Raw genomic sequence first — 23,191 nt, forward strand, 5'->3', positions numbered from 1 at the left:
ATTGTGTAGCGCAGTGCTACTGATCTTGATAAAGTTTTGGAGAATCGAATATCGTGGTAATCGTAATTCGTCGTAGTTCTTCAATGCGCGAGTCGCAAGAGTGCAAGATTTCTGATGCGCACGTTTAACTCCGGAAGATCTGAGATTGAACCCAAAAAAATTGCAGCCGATGATCGGTGTAGCAGATGCATCTAGTGAGATTTATAGATGGTGGTGTTGTTGCCTCTCAAGCTGTCGTGTCGTAGTCACGCCGTCACGCGAGATTCTCCGACGTTGCCACGCGACTTTTCCCGATCACGCCAGAAATTTTCGAAACCTCAACGAAAACGTGTCGCCTCACCGTAGCATCGAATCCACTTCACCGCATCTTGAATTGACGTGGACTATGACGCTTTGACGAAATAATTTGCCAACGTGTTCGACTGTGTGGGTTTCTTCTTCTCGGCGGTGTCTGCTTCCGTTTTCTTCCGTATGTTCTCACCGACTCCCATTAGCTTCTTGAATTCTTCCCACTCTTGGGTGTTGATAATACCACCAGATGCCTCTTTGTGACCCCTAGCAAAGCTTTCGCCAAGCCGGGCTCGAAGGTCTGGATCGTCTGCTACAATACTTTCTAGCGTCTTGATGATGTCGACCTTCGCGTCACCTTCTCGCGCTCGCGCGTGCTTTGCAATCCTGCATGAGAAATTGACCTTGCCTGGAAGATAGCCCTCGTTCGCACACATAACAATCTCTAATTTATCCGACTTCAGAAAGCCAGCCCAACGTGTAGCGACGACGGGATGTACTTGGGCGGCCGATTTGATTGTCAGCACAGCAATGGTCGCGTCGCGAGAGAACTTTGGAGGCACGTGTGACCACCGCTCCGTTTCTTGCTTGACTTCAAACTGTGCGTCGCGAAGTTTTCCATTGCCAAGTAAGGGCTGTGGTCCGTCAACGGAAATCACAGCATCCCATGCCGCGTCGACATTGTATGCTGCTGACCGCCTTGGCGCGTTTACGAGGCCAACTGCGTCGTTGATTGACTTCTTCGGATACTTTTTGAATGTCGCTGTCATATCGGGGAATGGTGGTTGCCACTTCAGGGTGTTGCCTAAATCGCCGTGTGTTCCTAGAGCTGCAAGCCATGAAATTTTGGTTTCCAAATCGGGATGTAATGGTAGACAGATGTTGTAGGTTAGAAGCGCGCTTGTTGCGACCGGCGGACAGTCATGAGCCGTCACATAATCTGCGCCTTCAGGAAAGCCACCTTCTTCTGCAAAGTGATGATCGATGATGAGCCCCGTATGCTGGCTGTCGTAAAGCGGTCCAGTCTTCCGGCTTCCCTGATCCAGAACGAAGACATATGCCGGAGACTTCTCAGCGATGGCACTGCGTGTGTCTTCGTCATGTACATTGCTTCCTTTTGGTGGAAAGTATACTGATATCAGGTCTGGTGAGAGACCGAGAGTTGTAAGCGTATGGTGAAGGATGGCTCCGGAAGATAGACCATCTGCATCCTTATCTGGAAGAACAAGTGTGGGCTTATGGGTGTTCGCACACTCTTTGATGATTTCTCTCGCCCGCTCTATCTGCGCTTTTGGTGCTGGCCACACAATCTCTCCATCCTCATCCCGCCTCGATGGTGTGAGATGATATTCCGGTATCTTCGTCTTTGGTTTCTTCGCCTTCGTCGGGGTTGCTTGCTTTTCTGCTTTGCGCTTGGCAGGGCTGGCCATTGTGGAAGTGGTGTCAATGGTGCGCTTTGTAAAGGGGAACGGAGGGCAAGCAATTGGTGAGTAGGCCTTGGGCTTTGAAACACATGAAATCGTCAATCTTCGAAAGGCGCGAAACATGCTCTCATGTAGTACATGATCTGGCGTAGAGGAGGGTAAGGGACATATCGTCGGCCAGCCAATGAATCGATGACGTCTTCCCACATCCAGGCCAAGCTAGTCCGCTTTTGCCCAACATCACCAAACCTCTAAGACGGCCCGATCAAGCGCACTGCCTCGATACGAACGATTCTGGTACATTAACACTACCTCCTGATATAACTCTATGCTTTTCACTGCTGCAAAGTTCTCGTGGAATTGCTGCGCTTGGTATGTACAGAGATATCCATGACGTCACCAGTGCGGCCATCTTCAACCTCGGCTCAATGTCTCGCGAGCTATACTCAGACACGTTTGCTACATAGCAAAGAGCGAGTACAACAGGATATGTCTGAGCACACTAGGTCTGCTAACATGGAGAACAATCCAGTGTGTGGCGATCGTTCAAGCGGCCCCACTCGAAGCCGTGCCTTTGCCCCGTCTAACTGGCAACCTCAGAGCGGGGCGACATCGCATCTATCACATAAAACTGCGGGGTAGCCGAGCCCTTCGCACAAAGCATCACTTCTCCTTTGACATAAGCCTACTTGTATATTTCTGTGCTGTCCCTGACGCCAATCTCATTCCCCGTGTGATCAAGTGTGATCCCAAACACCAGGCTTAGTGTACAGCAAACGTGCAAGAATGACAGAGCAAAAGACAACAGCAAGCCAGCGCCTCACACAGATCAAAGACTTCCTCACCATGAACAAGACCACGACAACAATCCCCTGGGATCCAAACAGCACGAAGTTCCCGACGAGAAAGGAGTTGCCAAAAATCGAGGGTGCTCCAGACGATGCTGCATGGGTTTGGGGTGCCGATGATAACGTTAGTATATGCGTTTTGGAGATGTGCTCTTGCTGACGAAAGTAGATCGGCCGATTGAATCTCCTGACGCCGTCGCGCGTAGCTGCTGCTGCGAAAGAGATCCGAACTGGCGAGATCGTTCCGGTGAAGTATGGACACTTTTCGTAGACAGCGATGGATCACGGAATAAGGGAGGCCCTAGAACCATAGTACTGATGCGGGACAGTCTACCACTCGATGTACCAACTCAACCGGCGTTTGGTCGGGAGACATTCAAACATGAGATCAAGGTCCTCCATGAGAACCTTGCATACGATGATACTTATCATCTGAACACGCAAAGCGTATGACCTCCGCTAAAACTGCATGGAGTATCACTGAACGCACGCAGGGCACGCAATGGGATGGCTTCAGACACGTACGCTTACTCAGGATCATAATCCGGCCCTATCTAACATATCCCACAGTTCGCCCACATCGCCACAGGAAACTTCTACAACGGCACCAAAGGCTCCGACATCATCGGCCCCTCAGCCAACAACAAATGCTCCATCCACCACTGGGCCGAAAACGGCATCGCCGGACGCGCCGTCCTCCTCGACTACCGAGCCTACGCCCACAGCAAAGGAATTGTTTACGACTCTTTCGAACGCCACGCTATCACCTACGCAGAGCTTGCCGCGTGCGGTAAAGCTCAGGGCATAGACATCCGCCCTGCCGCCCAGGGAGGCGACATCCAAATCGGCGACATCCTCCTCATCCGCAGCGGCTGGAAAGAAACTTACGACAGCAAGACGCCTGAGCAACGTAGCGCGGCGGGGCTCCGCCACGGGGACGGCAACGACGGGCAGAGGTGGACGGGCGTAGCGCAAGAGGAAGAGATCCTAGACTGGCTGCACGACAGCTATTTTGCGGCCGTGGGGGGCGACGCGCCTGCATTTGAGGCGTGGCCAACGCAAAAGACGTGGCATGTACACGAGTATATTCTTGCGCTTTGGGGCATGCCGTTAGGGGAGATGCTTGATCTGGAGAAGTTGGCGCAAAAGTGTAGGGAGAGGGGGAGGTGGACCTTTTTCTTTACGAGTGCGCCGGCGAATTGTCCTGGTAAGTGGTCCGCCTGGGCTAGGCAGGGGAGTAATTGCTAATGAGTGTGAATATAGGTGGTGTTAGTTCGCATGTCAACGGCACTGCGATATTTTGAGATGCGCTTAGTTATTGTATCGGTAGGCGCGGGCGCGTGCTACGTCGTGACTTTTTAAAATGCTATGGAGAGATACAAATATCATTTAATGCAGATATCCTTCTTATCGTCCTGCTATAACATGCCATTCCAGCTCGTAACATCATTTCGTCTTCATCTCGTTTATTTTCCGTCCAACCACGGGAAAGCGGTGCAAGCGGTGAACCTGCCGTGGTCGCTGCAGCAAGTCCGGTAGAGGTTGAATTGATCCAATGTGGTAACGTCGCAGTTTCCGCCGCCGAGGTAAGGAGCACCCGACTTGGTGCAGCACTCAACCTCGTAGTTAGGGCAGTTGCAGTATGCCGAAGCTAGGCCAGCGGAGGCCGCGAGTGTGGCGATGAGGGTGAAGAAGCGCATGGTTGTAAGAGGTGGACGGGACGGTGACTGATTGGTCCGTTGATTGGGAGCTAAGGCGGTCGAAAAGTTTCAGGGTAGAATGAATTGCGTGCTTGCCCTAAATTTTGATGAGTATATTTACTACGCTTTATACTTGTAAGATGGTTCACACCGACTGTTTACCCAAGTAGGCTCATCTGTCGCAAGGTCACGACGAAAGAGGCTTGCCGAGAGGGCGTACGAGAAGGATGTAGTAACATGATGCCTCCTTCCCTGTCAGAGGAAGTCCGATATGGCAACTAGACTAAGCGGGGCTAACATAATCCTGCCGGGGGCCCGAAAGGAATCTGTCTCTCTGGGTGGGCGAGTTGAGCGAACGCTAGCAGAAAGCTACCCAGGATTCCATAATACGAAGCGCTATCCTTCTTGTAAGTCGAAAAGTCAGAAGGTGGTATGGTGCTAATGCCGGGACCCGAGTTGGGTTTTTCCGCGCACACCTCTAGCTTCTATGTCGTTCGCGCGAGTGAACGAACGGCGGTCGAACGAGTAGCACAATGTGAGTGATACGAGGCGAAGGCGTTGCGGCTGGTCGGTCAAAAGCGCAGCCGATGTAAAAGCTGGGTCTCTCGGTATGAAGACGTAACGCTCTTTGATGAGCTTTAACGAACGAGGTGAGCTTTAACGAGGCTAGCTACTTCTTGACCCCCAAGCCAGCCTGCGCCCAACGCCTCGCTGAGCTATTCTCGTCAGCTTATTGTATGAATGACGTCTCGAAGAGGTGTGCGCAATGTTCAGGAATGAGTCAACGTATTATGTGGGCTGGGATGACTCGATTTTCCATATATCTCTAGAATGGCGGTGCAATACCGCAACGTCCATTAACACATGTAGTAGTCCGCACCCGCAACTACTGCCTAGGAGCTTCCGGATGCTGTCCAGAGGTACCGTGTTCATTTGAGAATGGGCAACGTTCTTCACACCGCGGCTCACCGTGTTTGATAATCGCGGCTCACCTGCTCTCGGTGGACGGACTATAACAACTTCACGTTATTACACTGCTCCTGCTGTTTGACGTTCAAGATTCAAAGAACCTTCTCGAATGTTTCCGTAGCAATTGAGTCCGGAGTCATTAGGAGCGGGGACAAGGACGATGAGACCGTATCCCAAACCGTCTCCAAGTCGTGCAAGGTGAACCTGAGTATGTTATAGTTACCGGTGGACTCGTTATTGAAGTCATCACAGTACTGGACACCGACGTTCGACCTTGGTACTAGCATCATAGTCTAGCGAATGGTATGCAAATCCTCGCACCATCTCACCCCAGCTTCGGTTGTTTGTTGAGAGGGAATCCTAGCCCATGACAACGAACAATATACGGAGCTGTGGCCATTCCCTGGGCGGTGGTGAGATAGTTGTGCACGACTGGCGCCAGCTGGCTGCACAGCGTTGATTGGGACGAGATGTCTGAATTTTCTGTCCAGATAAGACTATGCCAAAGCTCAAGGGAGACTTCGAGGTGCACGGTTGACTCTTTGAGAGAGGTGTTGAAAGGTCAGAGATAACAAGTTGTATCCTGGATTGACTCAACGGTTGATGCGTCTTCATAATTGTGTTGCGATGCTGTAGGCTCGGTCTCCATACATGATGTTTCGCGTGAAGGGACCGAACACACATGTGCAGGTTGGCTGGCAGTAGTATGAGCCGGTCATAGAATAGATGTATCGTTGCTGGATCTATTGGACCCAAGAAAAGCATGTCGTAAGCGAAGTTCCGTGACTGCAAAGCAGGTCCTGGGTCAACTCAGTTCTCAATGTGCCTCTAAGATCGTCATGCGATACTATAACTTCAGCAACGACAGGTACTGATGTTTGGATTGGGAGGACAAAAAGTTCCAACTGTAGGAGGCAGCGCGGTGGAGTCATTTCCACATGGTGGTGCGACTGTCGGTCGTATATACTGGCTATCTCTGACTGACATATATGATCGTACTTAGAATTATCGCCTTGAGCTATCCGAAAGCGATAGTTTGGAAGTAATTCAGTCGTGCATTTGCTCGTCCAAAGTGGTGTCGAGATCACGGACATACCGAGTGGTGTCCTTGGGTCAACTCAACGCGCAATGCGTTTCCACGAAGGCGGCGTGATACTGATGCTCGGCTCTCCCATGCATTAGATGTTGGCATGCACCCGACATTGCGTTGCTGTATGCGCGGCGGTAAGAGATGTCATTTCTAATTAGATGGCGTAGGTGGTGGAGTGAACGCGTCTGGGGCGGCTCATGTCGCGAAGCACGTTTTCTTGGCACAGCCAATCAGGGGTCGCTGGTGCCTTCCGCACGTGCAGTCTCATTCGTCACATTCCCCGCTCCATCTCTGCACCTTTCCCATCCATCAGCAAAACACTCGGTCCGCTATACTGCAGATACTTTTTACGCATGCCGTCGTGAGGTTAACAGAGAGTGTCGGACTAGTCATGGCTCGCCTCTCGAATCCGTTCGCTTTCACGCCGCTTCCCGTCATCTTCCTCGTGACGGGAACATACATCGCACTTTTTGCTGCCCTGCTCACGGTCCATCTCACAGTACCGAATGTTCCTTACAAGACCCCGGCAGGAACAAATTTGACACAGGCTTGGATCGATCTGGAGCACATAACGCGGCGATATCATCCATACAACAGCCATGCCAACGATGACGTACGGAAGTACCTCTTATCACGCGTCAAGGATATTGTGGCATCCAGGAACCTCGACAGCGACCGCGTTGAAATTATTGATGACAACGTATCGAACGCAACGTTTTCAGCTGGCAACACCACTGTTTACTTCGAAGGGACTAATATCATCGTCGCAATTCGAGGGTCGTACGATAAGGAGCCCTTTTACTCGCCCAACGGAGATCCATTGACAAGTACCCGTGCTTCCAAAAATGGTGGCGTGCTCGTCAACGCCCACTACGACTCTGTCAGTACCGGCTACGGAGCGACCGATGATGGAGTTGGCGTTGTATCTGTGTTGCAATTGCTTTCGTACTTCATCGAGCCCACGAACAGGCCGCACCGGACGGTAGTCCTACTATTGAACAATGGCGAAGAGGACTTTTTGAATGGAGCCAAGGCCTTCATGCGCCACCCGATCTCTCAACTTCCGCATACCTTCCTCAATCTCGAAGGCGCAGGAGCAGGTGGTCGAGCGACGCTGTTCCGGAGCACAGATGCAGAAGTCACCAGTTTCTACAAGGCAGCCAAACACCCGTTCGGCACTGTCGTCAGTGGTGACGGGTTCAAGCAGGGCTTTGTTCGTAGCCAGACTGATTATGTCGTCTTCAACGGGGAGCTTGGACTCCGTGGGCTTGATGTGGCTTTCATGGAACCGCGGGCGCGGTACCATACGATCGAGGACTCCACACGGGAAACTTCACTGAATTCAATCTGGCATATGTTATCTGCTTCCATTGCTACCACTTCCGGACTGGCCTCAGATACGAGTGATCGATTCAGCGGGACAGATGAGGATCGCAAGAAGGGCAAGGTCAACGCTGGAACTGGCTCCGACGCCGTCTGGTTCGATCTGTTTGGAAAGGCCTTTGTGTTGCTGCGGTTGCACACTCTGTTCGCTCTGTGCGTAACATTGCTCGTTGTCGCTCCCATCGCTCTAATCGGACTGACTATTGCACTCTCTAAAACTGACAAGCAATACCTGTTTGCACTCAAGAAATATGTGCACTCCTCTGATGATGACGAGCCAGTGCGTTTGTACGGCTGGCATGGCTTCTTCCGGTTTCCCATCAGCTTTGTCGTGGCTACGGCAGCTGTCATCGGTCTGGCTTATCTTCTCCAGAGGGTCAATCCGTATATCATCTACAGCAGTCCCTATGCAGTATGGAGGTAAGTCTACCCAGGCTAAATCAGCACATTTCAAATGGACCACGGCACTAATTTTGCGTGCTAGCATGATGCTCTCGGCATGGTTCTTTTTCGCATGGTTTTTGCTTCGTGGAGCAAGTGCAATGCGTCCTTCAGCACTGCAACGCCACTACGCTCTATTATGGACGTTTGTTGGGAATTTTGCACTACTCGTGTTCGTCACGGTTCTTGCTGAGAAATACCAGCTTGCTGGCGGTTATTTTGTGCTGTTCGGCTTTGCCGGGACATTCTTCGCACTGCTCCTATCATACATCGAGCTGTTCTTCCTCCCTAAGAAATCTGCTTATGCAGCTCACTTCGATCAAGCCGGAGAACCAAACCACGATCGAGAATCGAATAGCAGGCCACTGTCTGGCACCACCAACGGTACGCGATCAGAAGAACAACTTCCGGAGGACGACGATGCGACGGAGACTACATCGCTTTTGCGCAACGATCGAACAAGCTTCCGAAGAAATTATGGAAGCCGGCGACAATCTGTTGGCGACGGTGCAGAGACTGATGACCATCATGCGTCGTCAGACCTCGGTAGCCCATATGAAGGAGAGCAGGAGTGGAGCGGCAAACTCCCCAGCTGGCTTTGGCTCATCCAGTTCCTACTCACAGTGCCCATAACCGTGATTCTTGTCGGCCAGATCGCACTCATACTGACATCCGCCATGTACCAGACTCCAGCAGATGGCAACTCGACTCTTTTGATCTACATCTTGTTCGCAGCCTTGACCGCGATCCTTGCTGCCCCGGCAGGGCCTTTCATTCACCGCTTCACGTACCATATCCCGACTTTCCTATTGTTCGTTTGCATTGGCACGGTCATATATAACCTCGTCGCATTTCCGTTCTCTCGCGATCACAAGCTGAAGGTGTACTTCCAGCAGCAGGTTGATCTCGATACTGGAGCGAATACAGTATCCTTGACTGGCGTCGACGGGTTCGTGCAAGACATCATCAAGGAGATACCCAGCGCACAGGGCAAGGATCTTAACTGCACGACACCTGACGTTGCGACTCGCAAGGAGCTTACCAAATGTTCTTGGGCTGGCTTGCCGGCCCATGTGGTGCCCAATCTATCGCCATACAGCAACCACACCAAACCTACGTCATGGTTGGACTACTCGTTGCAGAAAGGCAAACATGCTAATGAAGCCACAATTCGTGTGGTCGGACAGAACACCAGAGCCTGCAAATTACTGCTGGACACGCCGGTCGTTGATTTGGGGGTCGCTGGCGTTGGCGCGGTTTCAGACCCCCGCTTCAATGCGACCGGCGAACATGGGACCCGTGAGCTGCGCCTTTGGCATCGTGAATGGTCACAGCCCTGGAACGTTAGCGTGACTTGGAATGACGACGCGAATTCGACGTTTTCTGGAAGGGTCGTCTGTTTGTGGTCCGATGCGAATGCAGGCGGCATTCCGGCGTTCGAAGAGTTGCAGCATTATCTGCCTGTATGGGCCATCGCGACGAAGATTGCCGACGGCCTGGTCGAAGGGTCCAAACGTTTCAAGCTCTAAAAGGCTATCCTGCTCGCCCAATGCATCTGGGTCAATGCTGCTTTGCCTCCTTTTCTTTTGCTGCGATATCCTTTCCGGCTGCATATAAGCAGGGCGTTGTGGTATGCGTACTCGGCGCGTCTCTTTCGTGTCATCTGCGGCACCGTCGTCCCCTTTCTGTTCTTTCGTTCCTTCGTTCTTTCATCATTGTTCATACTTGTCGTGGTTGTGCATAGCATCTTGTCGCGTCTCTACACCTTCAATGACAACGATTATCACGACCGAATCTGCACTACGCCGCTCACGCGATTACCCTATGAATGACCGAGACCTGATCGTATACGCTTACTGAATATTTCATTACATGCTTCGACGTCGCCATTGCTAAAGTTCTACGGCCGACAGGATCAATACATCCGCTGGTAAACGATTCTATTCCAGGTCACGTGCAGTATAAATTCTCAAGGCCGCCTTCACGACATCACGAGTACCATGTTAGACAGCGTCCGAGATTATGCGCAACATAACCCACTTCAAGTGGCGGCAGGATTGATTATCGCATTGCCGGGAACCTACCTCTACATCACGGGAAAGTCTCTCTGTGCTACGGGACTTTGCACCAACGCGACAATGTCGAATCAATCACTTCTGGACAGCGTCACGAACAGCTTGTCCGTCTACGATACGACATCGATAGACCAAAATCTCCGTCTTCCAATATCCAAATGGAGCGACAAGCCTACGCCGACATTCGTAGTTCAAGTCATACGAGGCACCTGCAACAACGCGGTTCTAGTCTTTACCGCCGTAGGAGAACGGCTAGGTCTTGATGTGCGTCAAGTAACGCGAATTATTGAGGATCGCTGGACATCGTGTTTTCCACTCTCGCGCATGGTCTCGGTCGCGATTACCACCGCGTTACCGGGCGTATTTCTCACCTTCATACGAAGACACCCCACCTCATGGGCAGCGCGACACCAGACTAAGATCGCAAATGCGCTGCACGTCTTTGCCCTTGTGACGGTCGCAAACCAGCGGCTGTCGATTCAAGACTTGCTTGTCGCAGCCTTAGTCGTTGTCTCGTTTGAGGCTCTGCAACGAGTCACGCACGAGTCGGAAGTTCCGCACACCGTTGAAACCCTTTTGTCGCAGGCACACGGCGCGGTCGCCCGGTCGGAAATCTCTGGGTCACCCCGGCCTGTCAACTTAACGCGCAAGCACTCGGCATCAAATCCGGAATCGCTTTCGCTGTCTAGCGGGAGCAAGGATGCTGAGATCGACAGGATGCACAAACGCCTCGCGGAGTTCAGGATGACTGAGAAGGCACGGGATATCGATCTGAAGCGCACAAAGGCTGAGCTGCACAATGCGCGTGCGACGCTGGACGAGACTTTCGCGGAGTATGCGTCTTTGCGCGATGAGCTGAAGACCATGAAGCAAACGCTAGGTCGGGACCATCAAGCCGTGATTTATCGGAAGGATATCGAATTATTTGCTTTGCGCAAATCGAATGAGCAGAAAGAGAACTATATCAAAGATCGCGAGGTCAAACTTGATGACATTTACCGACAGCACAAGGCCGCGCTGGAGCTCAAGGACGCTGAGCTTCGAAACGTGAAAGAGCGTATCTTGTTCCTGGAGAGGCAGGCAAGTCCGAAGTTCCAGAACGACGATAAGGTCGACAGCGCGACTGAGAGCGATTCGCAGGCTGCGCTGCAGATCAAATTTCTCCGTGTGAAAGGGAGAAACTCGACGGAGGTCGATGACCGAACGCTTGATGAGAAGGACACCGAGATTGCCAAGTTGAAGGCCGAACTTGCAGATGCTGTTGCTGCCGGCGATGCTATGAACAACACGCAAATCGAGCTGCGGCGAGCATGGGATGCAACATCCGAAGTACAGCAGGCGCTTAACGACGAGCGAAGACAACACCTCCAGAACCAAGAGAAATTGCGCGAAGCAGCCCTACAAATCGAAGAACTTATCAAGAACACCCAAAGACCTTCTCCAATCAGGCTCGACACCATCGAGGAGCAGAATGCGCAAGAGCTGGAAGCCATGTTCAATACCGCACAACAAGACAACTCCCGTCTCTACGGCGAAGTCGAAGCCCTTGAGAAACGCGTCCGCGAGGCAAACGCCCGAGTCTTCATGTCCGAACAGGCCGCCGAAGCGATGCGCGAACAGCTTCGCCTCGAGAAAGCTATCAACGACGATATGGAGACCGCGCGCCCGAGTATCGTCCATCGCGTGCACTTCCAGCGTATGGAGGGTCAACTCAAGGAAAGTCATGAAGAACTCGAGACCAGGAACGAGGAGATCAAGAAGCTGCAAATGGCGGCCACGGAGAGGGATGCGAAGGTTGAGGAACTCCGCAAAGCTGGTGAAGCGTCTTCTTCCGCGCAGACCAAGCTCCAAGAAGAGAACGAGCGCCTCAAGCAGAACGTCAAGGAGCTAGAATCCACTAAAGAACAACTCATGCTCGACCACGAGCGCCTCGCGCGCCACCGCGCACGCAATAGAACTACCTCAGCCGAACACACATCCGCCCGTTCCAGCAGCGCAACACTCATTCATGAACCTCCCCAGCCTCCTACAGTCCCTGCAGAAGAAGAGCCACCTCTACCCGCGCGCCCCGTTCCAATCACCCCGACAACGCCCACGCCGAGCAGCATCCAAGGCACGCCTGAGCGACATCTCCGCCGCGAACCGCCGCCAACCCGTCTCAGTATGATATCCAACGATGTTCCACCCGCCGAGCTGCGGCATTCTAAACGGAAGTCGCTCACGCTAAAGGGCCTGATGCGGAAGATCGTACGCAAAGATGAAGACGAAGTAGCGGACAACCCTGTAGTAGAAAGCCCACGCCCCAAGACCGCCCTCGTGCCGAAAGACAAGAATGCGATGCTAAGGCCGAAGACTGCCGCGCCGGACAGTACCGCAGGAAACAAGGCGAAAGAGGACAGGCCCAAGACCGCTGCGCCGGCGAAAGAGGAGAGCGGGCATAGGAGGTATTACTCTGAGGGGAGGCCGAAGACGGCGGTTACGGGGATTAGAAAGGAGGGGAGGTGCAAGGAGAGGGTGGGAGGCCTAAGAGTAGGGGTGGGCTGCTTCGTAAGTGCCTCTGTTTTGGACTGCTTTTATGTGCGGATGTGCTGACGATGTGTAGGCGGAAGCTTGTGAGGAAGTCGATCGCTTGATGAAGTGTGCGCTAAGGTATGCATACGAGGGTCGAATAGTTCGGGCTCTGTGCTTGTGTTCGTTATTGTGTTTTCGGCGTGTTTGGGCTTTGGGCAAGATATCATGGGTCGGGCAAATAGTCGGCGTTGTAGTAGACAGGAGCATCCGCGCGTTCTTCCAGTGCACGGCAAGATCTGCTCCTCAAGACGAAAGAATTCTTATGCTTTTGCTCGACTCTGTTTTCCCTGTTCGGAATTGTCGTCCCCTGTATAATTGCGTGCTACGATATTCAGTCCGCCGCATAGAACTGGATTTGTTGTCAGAGAGACCTCGGGAACGTAATTTACACGTGAGCTACAGGAAAGACTATCTCAAAAGTAATCATCAAGCAGCCCTATTATCGCTGGAAAAGCAACACATCCATCCTTCTTGGCTCTACCCAACCAGCGGGACATACTCCTTCGAAAACATCCCCTCAGGCACCCTCTTCCACTGCCCCCTCCCATCCAACTTCCCCTCCACCTTCGCCCACTCCGCCCTCACAGCCTCCGCCTTCTTCTCGCTCCTCGGCGTCACAACCGCCGGGAACGCCTCCGGCCGGACTAAGACCCCATCTGTCAACGCATCCGCGTCAGGCACGATGTCGTTCCCAAACTCGTCTTTCTTCATGCTGAAGTCGAACGCCCAGAGTAGCCGCGACATGGCGAGGAAAAGCGAGCGCTCGGCGATGTGCATCCCCTGGCAGAGACGCCGGCCAGCGCCGAAAGTGTACTGATCGCGTTTGGAGAAGTCCGCGTTGTGCGCTGCTTCGGAGGAGGACTGGAAGTCGGCGGCGTAGCGTGAGGGGTTGAAAGTGCGGGGGTTGGGGAAGTGCGCTTCGTTGTTGTGCAGGGCCCTGCGTAGGCGTGTTAGTTCTTTTTGTACCTTGAGATCTAGGTATGGGAGATGGATGGGTGAGCTTACCACACGTTCATCATTACCATTGCGCCCTTGGGGATTCGGTAGCCTGCGTATATGTCGTCTTTTGTGGGGGCTCGTACGACGCCTAGGATGGCGGTTGGCATCCATCGGAGACTTTCTTTTACGCAGCCGCGGATGTACTGCATTTTTGGCTCATCTTCCATCGTGGGCAAGCGGTCGCCGCATACACGGTCGATTTCTTCCTGTGCGGTGCGGGCAACGTCTGGGAAGAGGAGCATGGCTTGGATGAAGCCTATTAGGGTGCTCCATGTAGTGTCTGAGCCGGCTTCATGGAGACTGCCCAGGAGGTATGCAGCCTGGTTATCGGTAAGAGTGTCTGCCTTGTCTTGAGATTTCGCTTGAGCGAGGACCATGTCGGCGGCGAAGCAAGGCTACTGGTAAGTCAGCGGTGGTCAAAGTCTGCGGGCCGGAGGTTTTGAGTGGATCATAGGTTCCGCTTACATTTGCGGTTCCGTTCTGCGCATCGCGCTTTAATTTGTTCCAATGAATGAGATACAGCTCGAGCTCCTTCGCGTGCAGAACCTTTGCTTTCTTCTTCACCGGCACAAGGACGTCGGGCAGGCGCTGCAGAACGGGAAAGATATCCAAGAGCTGGGCTTGCACGGTGCCGAAAGTAGAAGCCCAGTCCTCTACACACTATCATCTTGTCAATCCCATTCTTGAACAGCCGAACTTCCAGATCCGGTGACTTCGAAAAACCTTACCTCAAACAACCGGTGCATATCCCCATCATTGATATCCACCGTCCGAAACCCAAACACCATCTGCGTCGTCAACGCATTCGTATACCTCCGCATATGATCCACCCACCTCTCCGGACTCTCCAAAAACCCCAGCAACATCTGCCTATTCTCCAGATCCTGGTACGGCACATAGCTAATGCTCGCTTTGATGTTCAAATGCTCGTGCACGAGGCTTCGCACGAACCTCCACGTCTTACCGTACTCCTGCTCGCGATCAGCTGCTTTCCTTTTCCGGATCACAGTGCACGTTACCATTAGCAACATCCTCATCCACCCGCTGATCAGGTTCCCGATGTACAAAGGCGGTCTACTGCTATATACGCCGCTGCGTCTGTCTAGCAGCTCTTTCACCGCTTCGTCTGAAGAGCACACTATCATGACGTTGTTTGGACCGAGCATGAGGGAGTAAATCGGGCCATACTCTTCCGCCCATTTCTTGAACTGGTGCCACGCTTTCGAGGACGGCATCTGGTGCAAGTTGCCGAAGAAAGGGATGGTAGGCGGGCCGGGAGGAAGATCTTTGGGGCGACTGCCGACATTGCGGAAGCGGTAGAGGAAAGCAAAGAAGGTGGTAAGGGCTAAGATGTATGTGTACATGTTGTTTGCGCGGGGGAAAGAGGAGAGTGCCCAGGTGGTACGCGAGCACGAGGCTGCCATGTTCGAATTTATATTGTACCTACCTATCTTTTGGCATGTGCCATGATACTTGCTGTGCAGCAGCCTCACCGCTTGCCCTGCATGTACATGCGATGACTGGATGCGGTATCGACTGCGTGCGTGTCGCTACATTGGCCGTGTCGCTTGACTACGCCTGACGTTAGCTGCTGACAGTACCATACCCTTTGCGCCCCGACGTAAGGCTTAGCGTATCAAATATGGTTCCATGTGGGGATTCGCCAAGGGTAAGCAGCTTTTGTGGTGTAGTGCAGTCTAATTCTTCTAGGGGAGGATTTCTTAGTATGGGGCTCTGTGTGCGGGGAACCTTGGAAGCGATAATCAACGGCAGTGGTACTGGTGGCCTGGGACAGGCTGGACAGGGGACTTGCGGTTGTGGTCGCATTATGCTTCTGTCGGGGGGCGTTCATCTGCATTAAACCCGCACCAATGGCTCTGAGGAGAGTGGAGGTGAAGCATCGAGATGGGCGATGGAAGTGGTATTGACTCGTAGGAGCATTAATTGCAAAACGCGCAGTGCTTACGCCTCTGTAAGACGCATTGCCAACAGAATACAAAAACAGGAGCTACTTTATCACTTTCAAATATCGTGATCAAGACTGCGTCGAGCCGTAGGACGAGTCGTACGTGCTAAGCGAAACTTCCCATTCCGGCATTTTCCATTGGCCGTGGTTTGCGGCAGAACTGTCAAGAAAGGTCTGTGCACCGAGGGAACCTTCCTATCTCGGCATTTTTCCATAGCCATCGAACACCGCGAAACTGTACTTAGCGTCATTGAATGGCTCGTGCACTGCAAGTCGCTCTCACGAAACACTGTAAACATCGCCCTCACGAAACACTGTAAACATCGCCCTGTCTTAACGGAGGAATGGTCGAGCGAAGTAGACCGAGAGAATAACGTGTACAACAATTAGATCAAGCGACTACTACGCCGTCCCAGGCCTCCTCACCTCCCAGCCCCTCTCCCACACCTCATCTCCATCTCTGCTTCCACTGCCCCTCGCAAAATCCATTCTTCTCGGTCTACTATTGACACTAACAATCCTCTTCAGCCTTTCCCCATCCATGTACTTACTCAAAAACTTCAGCCCTCCTTCTGGAACGGGCCGCCTGCTGATCAAGCCGCGTCCTGGCCTGTCGATCACACTCCTCTTGCGAACAGGCTCCTCCGCCTCGAGCGAGCGAATAGAGGCAACCGACCAGGAGCGTGTGGCGCGGCGGCGCGGCGTAGGTGTGCGTGTGAGGGTAAAGGATTGGATGAATTGTTTCGTAGTCGGGCTTTGGCTGTAGGGAGGGGACAAGGGAGGAAATCGTGCAGATGGGAAGGCTGCGGGCTTGTCTTTAGGAGGAACTGGTGGCCTGGTGTCGGTGGGAAGGTCGGCCCAGAAGTTCGGGCCAGGGAGGTCAGAGGGAGATGGGTCGGTCCAGAAGTCGAGGAGCTGGAGGGATGTGTCGGGGATTGCTGCGATTGTCCTAATGTTGCCTCCCAAGGAGGCGATGCTGTATGCGCCTCCCCGCATCTCGGGATGCTTCTCCTGCGGCCCTGGTTCTGTCGCACTATTTGCCAGACCTTCTCTAATCACGGGGTGTAGACTTGGTGATGGTGGTAGATGTGGACTAGAGGTGCGCTGCCTCTCCAGCTCCGCATGCATGTTAGTATTGGCGATGCTTGCAAGTGCTTTCGGATGAAGCCTCAGAGCTTGAGGCAAGTGACCGAACTGGTCCTGTGAAGATGATTGCATCCTTGCGAGTCGTGTTGGCTTGCGGGGGATTGCAAGAGAACCTGGCCTCGGCGCAGGCGCATCTTTCCTGTATTGCGATCTCCGGCTCATCGGGGCTGCGACCACACCATCGGAGACCCACTGGATGGTATATGGAGGATGCCGTATTTCTGATCTAGCTTCACCGTACAAAGAGCATGGCGTCTTGTCGCGATATACCGGTTCGCGTCCTAAGGTCCTTTGCGCAGCCGCGACTTCCTCCGTTACCGATCTCGAGGCTGCTTCTTGTCCAGCTCCTTCCATCTGGTTTGGATAAGTATCTGAAGCTTTTCGAGTCCGCGTGGTGCTTGCTCCTATATCTTGTCTCCGAGAACTCCCAGTACCCTCGATGGAGTCCATCATTCGCCTCCCTCGATTCAACCCCGTCATCCACGCCACCAGCACCCTCACCCTACTCGCCTCCATATGAAACATATGACCCATAACGAAACACAATAGCTCTTCGCCTACAAAAGCCCTTTCTATCTCCCACAGGTAGTCAAGAAGCTCAAGATCAGGCTCTTGTTGCGGTGCAAGCCATTGATCAAACTGGCCAAGTATGTACCGCTGGAAGTTCGCGTCGTCGAACCTCGATCCAAGGATATGTGCTTGTATTAGATCGAAACACTCGCGCCAGATGAGGCTGCGACGTGGCTGCGAAACAGGGCCAGTCTCGTCATGTAGGAAGAGAGGCGCATCTCCGAACTGGAGCCACCAAGCGTAGAGTTTGAGAGCTGCAGGCTCGACGACAGGCACTCCGACAACGATGGTATCGCCATGTTTAGATGACGAAGGTATGCGTGCTCTGAGGTACGATGATTTTTCGGCTACTGTAATAGGTAATTGTATAAATTGTTGCGCGACATGTACTCCAGAACCGAGATCCCCGGCCCGTAGATGGACTACCTGGGGTGTTTGTCCCGGAAATGGATTTTCAGTGTTCTGACTCGGCATGGCGGGAAGTTGCGGTGGGTTAGTAATTGTTTGGTGCCTCGCGAAGGCGCGGTGCTCGTGCTTTGCTCCTTTGACTGGACCTGTTGTGCTGTGATTCACTTAGTGTTGTAGTACAACTCGTGAGTCAATGTTATCCTTGTAGAACGCAACTCACCGTGAAGAACCGACGACCTTCATATATGCCTCATCACCGCACCTGTTCTCGTACCAACGCATCATAGTGCAACCCACCCTACCTTCTTCAATTGTGCAATTCCATACCTCACTGCAGCATGCTGTGTCGTTGGCCAAACCGATTCTCTAGACACATTAAGTGGCGTACGGGATCTAGTATAAAGCTCTGGATATGCCCTCGGCCATCGCCATGCAAGGACTTGAACATTCGAAAGCGACGAGAGACACCAGCACATCGCTCCAGCAGCCATAGGCGTCGGGCGAGACAACATCGAAGCCCTTCACAGTCCAGTCCAGATAAGAGCCCTGTGCGGAACTCTCCATCATCATCCGCTTGCTCTTCTAACTCGTCTTCCGCCATGGCTCGGAAACTAGTAAAAGCGATGCCAAGTGTGAAGAAGCGGCCAAAACAAGGGAACACGCCACTCGTGATCGGCAACCCCCAGGGTTTTAGGAAGGGAACCGAGGCCGCGGATTTATTGCTAGAATTGGGAGTGCCAACTTTGAGAGGAGGATTTGATATTGGAAACTACCCAGGTTCCAGGTCGGAGTCGCCGGACGACGATACAGCGAGAGTGTCATTGTCGAAAGCGCCTGCGAACGACTATAGATTGCCACCGCGGACGAGCTCGATGGCGCCTCCGCCCTTGGCGCATCGACATACGGCACCGCCAAAGGTTTCGCTACCCAATCCGCTCAAAGCGAATCCGCCAGAGCCATCGCGATTACCACCGCCGCCACCTGCAGTCGAGTTGGAAGGCACGCCAATAGTTCCGGAAATCCGCAGTCGCGACATCAACAACAATGGATGCAGATCTTCGAGATCGAATCGCCGCAGCGTGATTTATGGAGGCTTCGAACACGGGTCGCCTTCCTTTCCGATCATCGAGCAGGTTGAAGATATACCGCTACCAGAGTCGGATTCGTCTGCTTCCTCAGGTCAAGTCTCGCCCATGAACAGGTCTACAGGCCGAAGCACGCCAAAGAGTGCCAACCAGACACCAAGCTCCCGCCTTCCAGCTATTGGACCGCTTCCGCTCGAAATGCGGGAGCCGTTGAAGATTTGGCAGAAATATATGAAGACAGGAGTGATAGACGTAGAGATTTGCCCTGAAGCTCTCAATGGCGACGGAAACTACACCTGGATGCACTGCTGGGGTCTCTTCAATCTCTACACATTCGGCGCTTCGTTCATGAATGACGTCGAATTCGCCGATCGTGTCATGGACATGCTGTGCGAGAAGATCAAACCGGGCAACGCAGCTGATGTCGATACGATATGTTTGATCTTTACCGGAAGGCACATCTCATCGCGGTTGAAGCAGCTTGTCATTGATCGGTGCCTCGATGCTGGAACGAAGAACTTCCGCCGCAGCTTCACCAGGAATCTGCCTCATCAGTTCGCAGCCTTTGCGCTTGAGGCGGCGATGGAGCGTTTAGCAGATCCGGATTGGCGCCAGCGAGTGGAGTCACCTTGTCGTTACCATCGACACAAGAAAGACGAGGATTGCTACTTGCGGGACTTTGCTAGTGAACGTGATAAACGCATCATAGAGAATAGAAAGGTGAGGAGAAGTCGAAGCAGTACCCACATTCGCTTCGAGCACGACACAATCAAATTCAAGCAATTAGTTCTTGACGATGTCGTGGAGTTGAGTGGAGATGCTGGCGGAGATCAAGTATCGTCCGGGGAGCCTGCGGTGGTTGTTGGGGGGCAAGAAGATGACCAAATGCCGTTGACGAACAGTGAGCCTAACGGTATTGCAAGCGTACAAGAGGCGGACGCGGACACCAGTGTCATCGAAGCCCTGGATGTCGAGGACGATGGCGCAACGACAGCGAAGTTTTGCAAGATTGTCAAGCAGATGGAAGCACCATTAGTTGTCAACATATCCGGCAAGAGCTCTCCCTCATCGATAATTCGGCATGAAGGCAGGCACGCACCGCCCCTGCTAAAGGAATGGTCGCTCTTCAGCGAACTTGGCGTATCCGAGGATTGTTCGCCCCCAGGGGCGTATCCAAAGTCTTGCAGTTCTCGAACAGGCCTGAATGAGTACGTGGTCTAGGTGTGCGTGGGAGCACCATTGAAGCCGCGAAGTTGGGGTCACACTGACCACGCGTGGTCGTCTGGTTCGTTCGATTAGCGATCTCTGAAGCACTTTCAGTGCTGGTTGTAAGTAGTTGAACTGCGTTCTGTGGTTTCGATACATAATACCATATGCGTGGCTGCTGTCGAGTGCTTTGATTGATCCATGTGCCGGTCAGGCTGCTTCTGCTGACGAGTTCCTTCGGACCCGACATCATCGCTTCAAAAAGCGAACTTCGGCTCGCGAGTGAGGGTCTCGGTGCGGATCCCCGTGCGGCTTACTCGTTCTTATCAATGTAGACGCGTCGTGCGAGGTGCGAACTGGAGGAGGAAAGGCGTACGAAGCCCAACACCAGCTCGGTCCCTTCCCCACGCTAACTCCGTGCCTAATTCCGGGGCGCAGTCGCGAGCCTCATGTCAATCCGCAGATATATCGCTCCCCTCCTCCACATAACCTGCACAATAATGTGACACGCACACCCCTTGCGCCCACGATGTGGCTCCTCCACCTCCTAGAATATTGTATCGGCCGTCTCCTTTACCGCCGCCGCGGCTACGACGCCGATTGCCTATTCAACACCGCGCCGTTCGCATCCCACCCACAGCCCACGATACCACTCGAGTCCCCCGACTGCGGCGCTTCAGGCGCGCAGCTTAGAGACGACTACTCTGCTTTCGGCGCCGGCCGCATCCCAAGCTTTACATGGCCCGCTGCGTCACCGCACATCAAAGAATACCTCTTCCTGGCTGAGGACCCGGATGCACCGCTCGGCCACGCAAATGTGCATGGGATGTACCTCGGCATTCCTGCTTCTACGACTTCGCTGTCACCGGAAGACTTGGAGGTCGTAAGGGAAGAGGATGGCGTGAAGGTGGTTAAGAGTGGGTGGACCGTAGGAAAGAATCGGAGGGGGTGGGTGTATATTCCTGCCAGGCCGCCAAGGGGGCATGGGAAGCATAGGTATTTCTTTATGCTGGTGGGTTTGAGTGAGAAGTTGGATCTCGGGAGGGTGGGTAAGGTGCCGACGAAGGAGGAGGTGGTGAGGGAGATTGAGGGAAAGGTGGTGGAATGGGGCCTGTGGGAGGCGACGTATGAGAGTCGGGTGTGATGGGTGACGCTGGAAGTGACTGCATGGATGGATACGACTAATGAGTGATGTGTCGATATGGGATTATGTCGCGCTTGTGGCGGCCCTTCTTAGGCTATAGTGCCTTGCGTATACTTCTCCGTGCGAGATCAGTGTCCTTCAAAAAATGGATGGTACCTGACGACACTCGGTTTAGATATCAGCAAAGTAAAAAGATGGAACATAGCGCATGTTGTTTCGGTTCTACTGTCGCCCGCAATCTACACCTACCTACCCACACTAGTAGGGAGACAAAGACAAAAAATAAAAGTTCCAAAAGCACTGGTGTATTTCTTGTGCGCAGCGACTAAGAGGCAACAAAAAATGCCCACACCCCGAATCGAACGAGGGATCTTGTCATAACGCAGAGAATACGAGTGACACGCTGTACCACTAAGCCATGCTATAATTTGTCAGTAGAGATCAGACTGCGAGAGAGCAGTGAAACTTACCGGGCTGAGAATTTAGAACTTTTCCAAGCATTATCATATATATAGACAACAACATGAGGACACTGTATTGCGGGTCCAATCGAGGCGGCGCAGTGTGGGAGTGGAGTTGGGCGAGCCCCGCAGTGGATGGCTGGCTCGCTTGATCGGCGCTCCGCGAGTGGTGGGGCAGAATGCGTCTCCGCTTGAATGCCTGAATGCTTGAACGCTTGAACGCTTGAATTGACGCATCAAGGTAGCCAGTACATCGTAAACAGGCATCAGACAAAATAGGCGCCCGCTTGTCTACGCATCTGATCCTTCCGCTCAGAATTCAAGATGTTCTGTTTAGAAAGTAGCCCTCCCACTGTAAGCTTTTCTTTGTTGCTGTGGGAAACGTCTCGAGCCTCGTCCTTGTCGGAGTCGAAAGAAATATACGTAGCGCAGCTAAATATAGGCCACCTATCTGTCTCGTGGTCATTAATGTCAACAATAATGACACCGTGTAGAGAGCGGAAGACTCGATCAACGTGCCAGCAGCCTTTGGATGGCCGCTTCTCAAGACGCGTCCTAACTCCGGTCTATGTCCGACGCGTCTTCGACTTCTGCTTTCGATGCGTCTTTCCCTCTCTCTACTCGCTACCTAGACTTGTGATCAGTCTGTGCTTGTGTGAAGACTTACAAAGGAAGCGGATAGACGGTTGCGACTCCTGTGCAGTGCGTACACCCCATCGCCCTCGGTCACCAGAGCACATCCGACCACGCTGCAAACACCCCAGGCCCGCCACCATGCTCGCAAACAGCCTCCCCTTCGACCCCGAGTACGACCCCGAACCCTCAAAGCCTTCCCTCCCGCAGCTCTCCCACGCGCCCACCGTACACTCCGCCTGCTGCCTCGCCCTGAGCACCCCACTCCTCGCCCACCTCGCGTCCCTCCTCCCGCGCTCGCCATCCCTCACCCTCTCCATAGGCAGCGGCTACGGCCTTCTCGAAACCCTCCTCCTCGCCCCACCCTACAACCTCAACGTAATCGGTGTTGAAGTCCAGCCCAGCCCGAACACACATCTACCACCCACACATCACCGTGAGGTAGCTGGGTCGCGGTTCCTGGAGCCGCTTGCGGGTGAGGCGGAGGCGTGGCTGTTTGTGTATCCTAGGCGGGTGGGTTTGCTCCAAGAGTATATTAGGGAGTTTGCAGTGGGGAAGGTGCGGGTCGTTGCGTGGATTGGACCGACGGCTGATTGGGATGATTACAAGGGCGTGTTTGGGGGTTGGGATGTTGAAGTGAGGAGCGCGGATGAGGTAGGCGGGAGGGCGTGGGAGGTTGTTGCTGTTGCGAGGAAGCAGGCGTGAGGTGGTGTCGAAATTTGAATAAGGCGCCGTGATATCAAGGAGTCGACAAGTGGCTATGACGCGACATCTGTGGGAAAGA

The 23,191-nt window shown here is 53.3% G+C and overlaps 8 protein-coding genes and 1 non-coding gene across 9 annotated transcripts; 4 read left to right on the forward strand and 5 right to left on the reverse strand.

Moving 5' to 3' along the window:
• Nucleotides 1-383: 383 nt before the first annotated feature.
• Nucleotides 384-1,718, reverse strand: N0V89_010214 (uncharacterized protein; the record flags this gene model as incomplete). Its single annotated transcript, XM_056218959.1, has 1 exon — nt 384-1,718. The coding sequence occupies one exon, from the start codon at nt 1,716-1,718 to the stop codon at nt 384-386; it is 1,335 nt and encodes a 444-aa protein (XP_056068224.1).
• Nucleotides 1,719-2,659: 941 nt separating this feature from the next.
• On the forward strand, nt 2,660-3,808 carry N0V89_010215 (uncharacterized protein; the record flags this gene model as incomplete). Its single annotated transcript, XM_056218960.1, has 2 exons — nt 2,660-2,663; nt 3,150-3,808. 2 exons carry the CDS (start codon nt 2,660-2,662, stop codon nt 3,806-3,808), a joined length of 663 nt encoding a protein of 220 aa, XP_056068225.1.
• Nucleotides 3,809-6,710: 2,902 nt separating this feature from the next.
• On the forward strand, nt 6,711-9,672 carry N0V89_010216 (uncharacterized protein; the record flags this gene model as incomplete). Its single annotated transcript, XM_056218961.1, has 2 exons — nt 6,711-8,122; nt 8,187-9,672. 2 exons carry the CDS (start codon nt 6,711-6,713, stop codon nt 9,670-9,672), a joined length of 2,898 nt encoding a protein of 965 aa, XP_056068226.1.
• An 870-nt stretch (nt 9,673-10,542) lies between these two features.
• N0V89_010217 (uncharacterized protein) lies at nt 10,543-12,810 on the forward strand (the record flags this gene model as incomplete). Its single annotated transcript, XM_056218962.1, has 2 exons — nt 10,543-10,551; nt 10,633-12,810. The coding sequence occupies 2 exons, from the start codon at nt 10,543-10,545 to the stop codon at nt 12,808-12,810; spliced, it is 2,187 nt and encodes a 728-aa protein (XP_056068227.1).
• Nucleotides 12,811-13,266: 456 nt separating this feature from the next.
• N0V89_010218 (uncharacterized protein) lies at nt 13,267-13,937 on the reverse strand (the record flags this gene model as incomplete). Its single annotated transcript, XM_056218963.1, has 2 exons — nt 13,267-13,726; nt 13,933-13,937. 2 exons carry the CDS (start codon nt 13,935-13,937, stop codon nt 13,267-13,269), a joined length of 465 nt encoding a protein of 154 aa, XP_056068228.1.
• A 522-nt stretch (nt 13,938-14,459) lies between these two features.
• Nucleotides 14,460-15,392, reverse strand: N0V89_010219 (uncharacterized protein; the record flags this gene model as incomplete). Its single annotated transcript, XM_056218964.1, has 2 exons — nt 14,460-15,231; nt 15,385-15,392. 2 exons carry the CDS (start codon nt 15,390-15,392, stop codon nt 14,460-14,462), a joined length of 780 nt encoding a protein of 259 aa, XP_056068229.1.
• Nucleotides 15,393-16,156: 764 nt separating this feature from the next.
• Nucleotides 16,157-17,944, reverse strand: N0V89_010220 (uncharacterized protein; the record flags this gene model as incomplete). Its single annotated transcript, XM_056218965.1, has 1 exon — nt 16,157-17,944. One exon carries the CDS (start codon nt 17,942-17,944, stop codon nt 16,157-16,159), a length of 1,788 nt encoding a protein of 595 aa, XP_056068230.1.
• A 557-nt stretch (nt 17,945-18,501) lies between these two features.
• On the forward strand, nt 18,502-20,184 carry N0V89_010221 (uncharacterized protein; the record flags this gene model as incomplete). Its single annotated transcript, XM_056218966.1, has 2 exons — nt 18,502-18,508; nt 18,533-20,184. 2 exons carry the CDS (start codon nt 18,502-18,504, stop codon nt 20,182-20,184), a joined length of 1,659 nt encoding a protein of 552 aa, XP_056068231.1.
• A 1,472-nt stretch (nt 20,185-21,656) lies between these two features.
• N0V89_010222 lies at nt 21,657-21,735 on the reverse strand. The gene has a single exon. It is a non-coding gene; the product is annotated as a tRNA-Thr (tRNA).
• Nucleotides 21,736-23,191: the final 1,456 nt, after the last annotated feature.

Source organism: Didymosphaeria variabile, assembly GCF_027946475.1.
Source record: "Didymosphaeria variabile strain IMI 356815 chromosome Unknown scaffold_7, whole genome shotgun sequence".
Classification (NCBI taxonomy): Eukaryota; Fungi; Ascomycota; class Dothideomycetes; order Pleosporales; family Didymosphaeriaceae; genus Didymosphaeria; species Didymosphaeria variabile.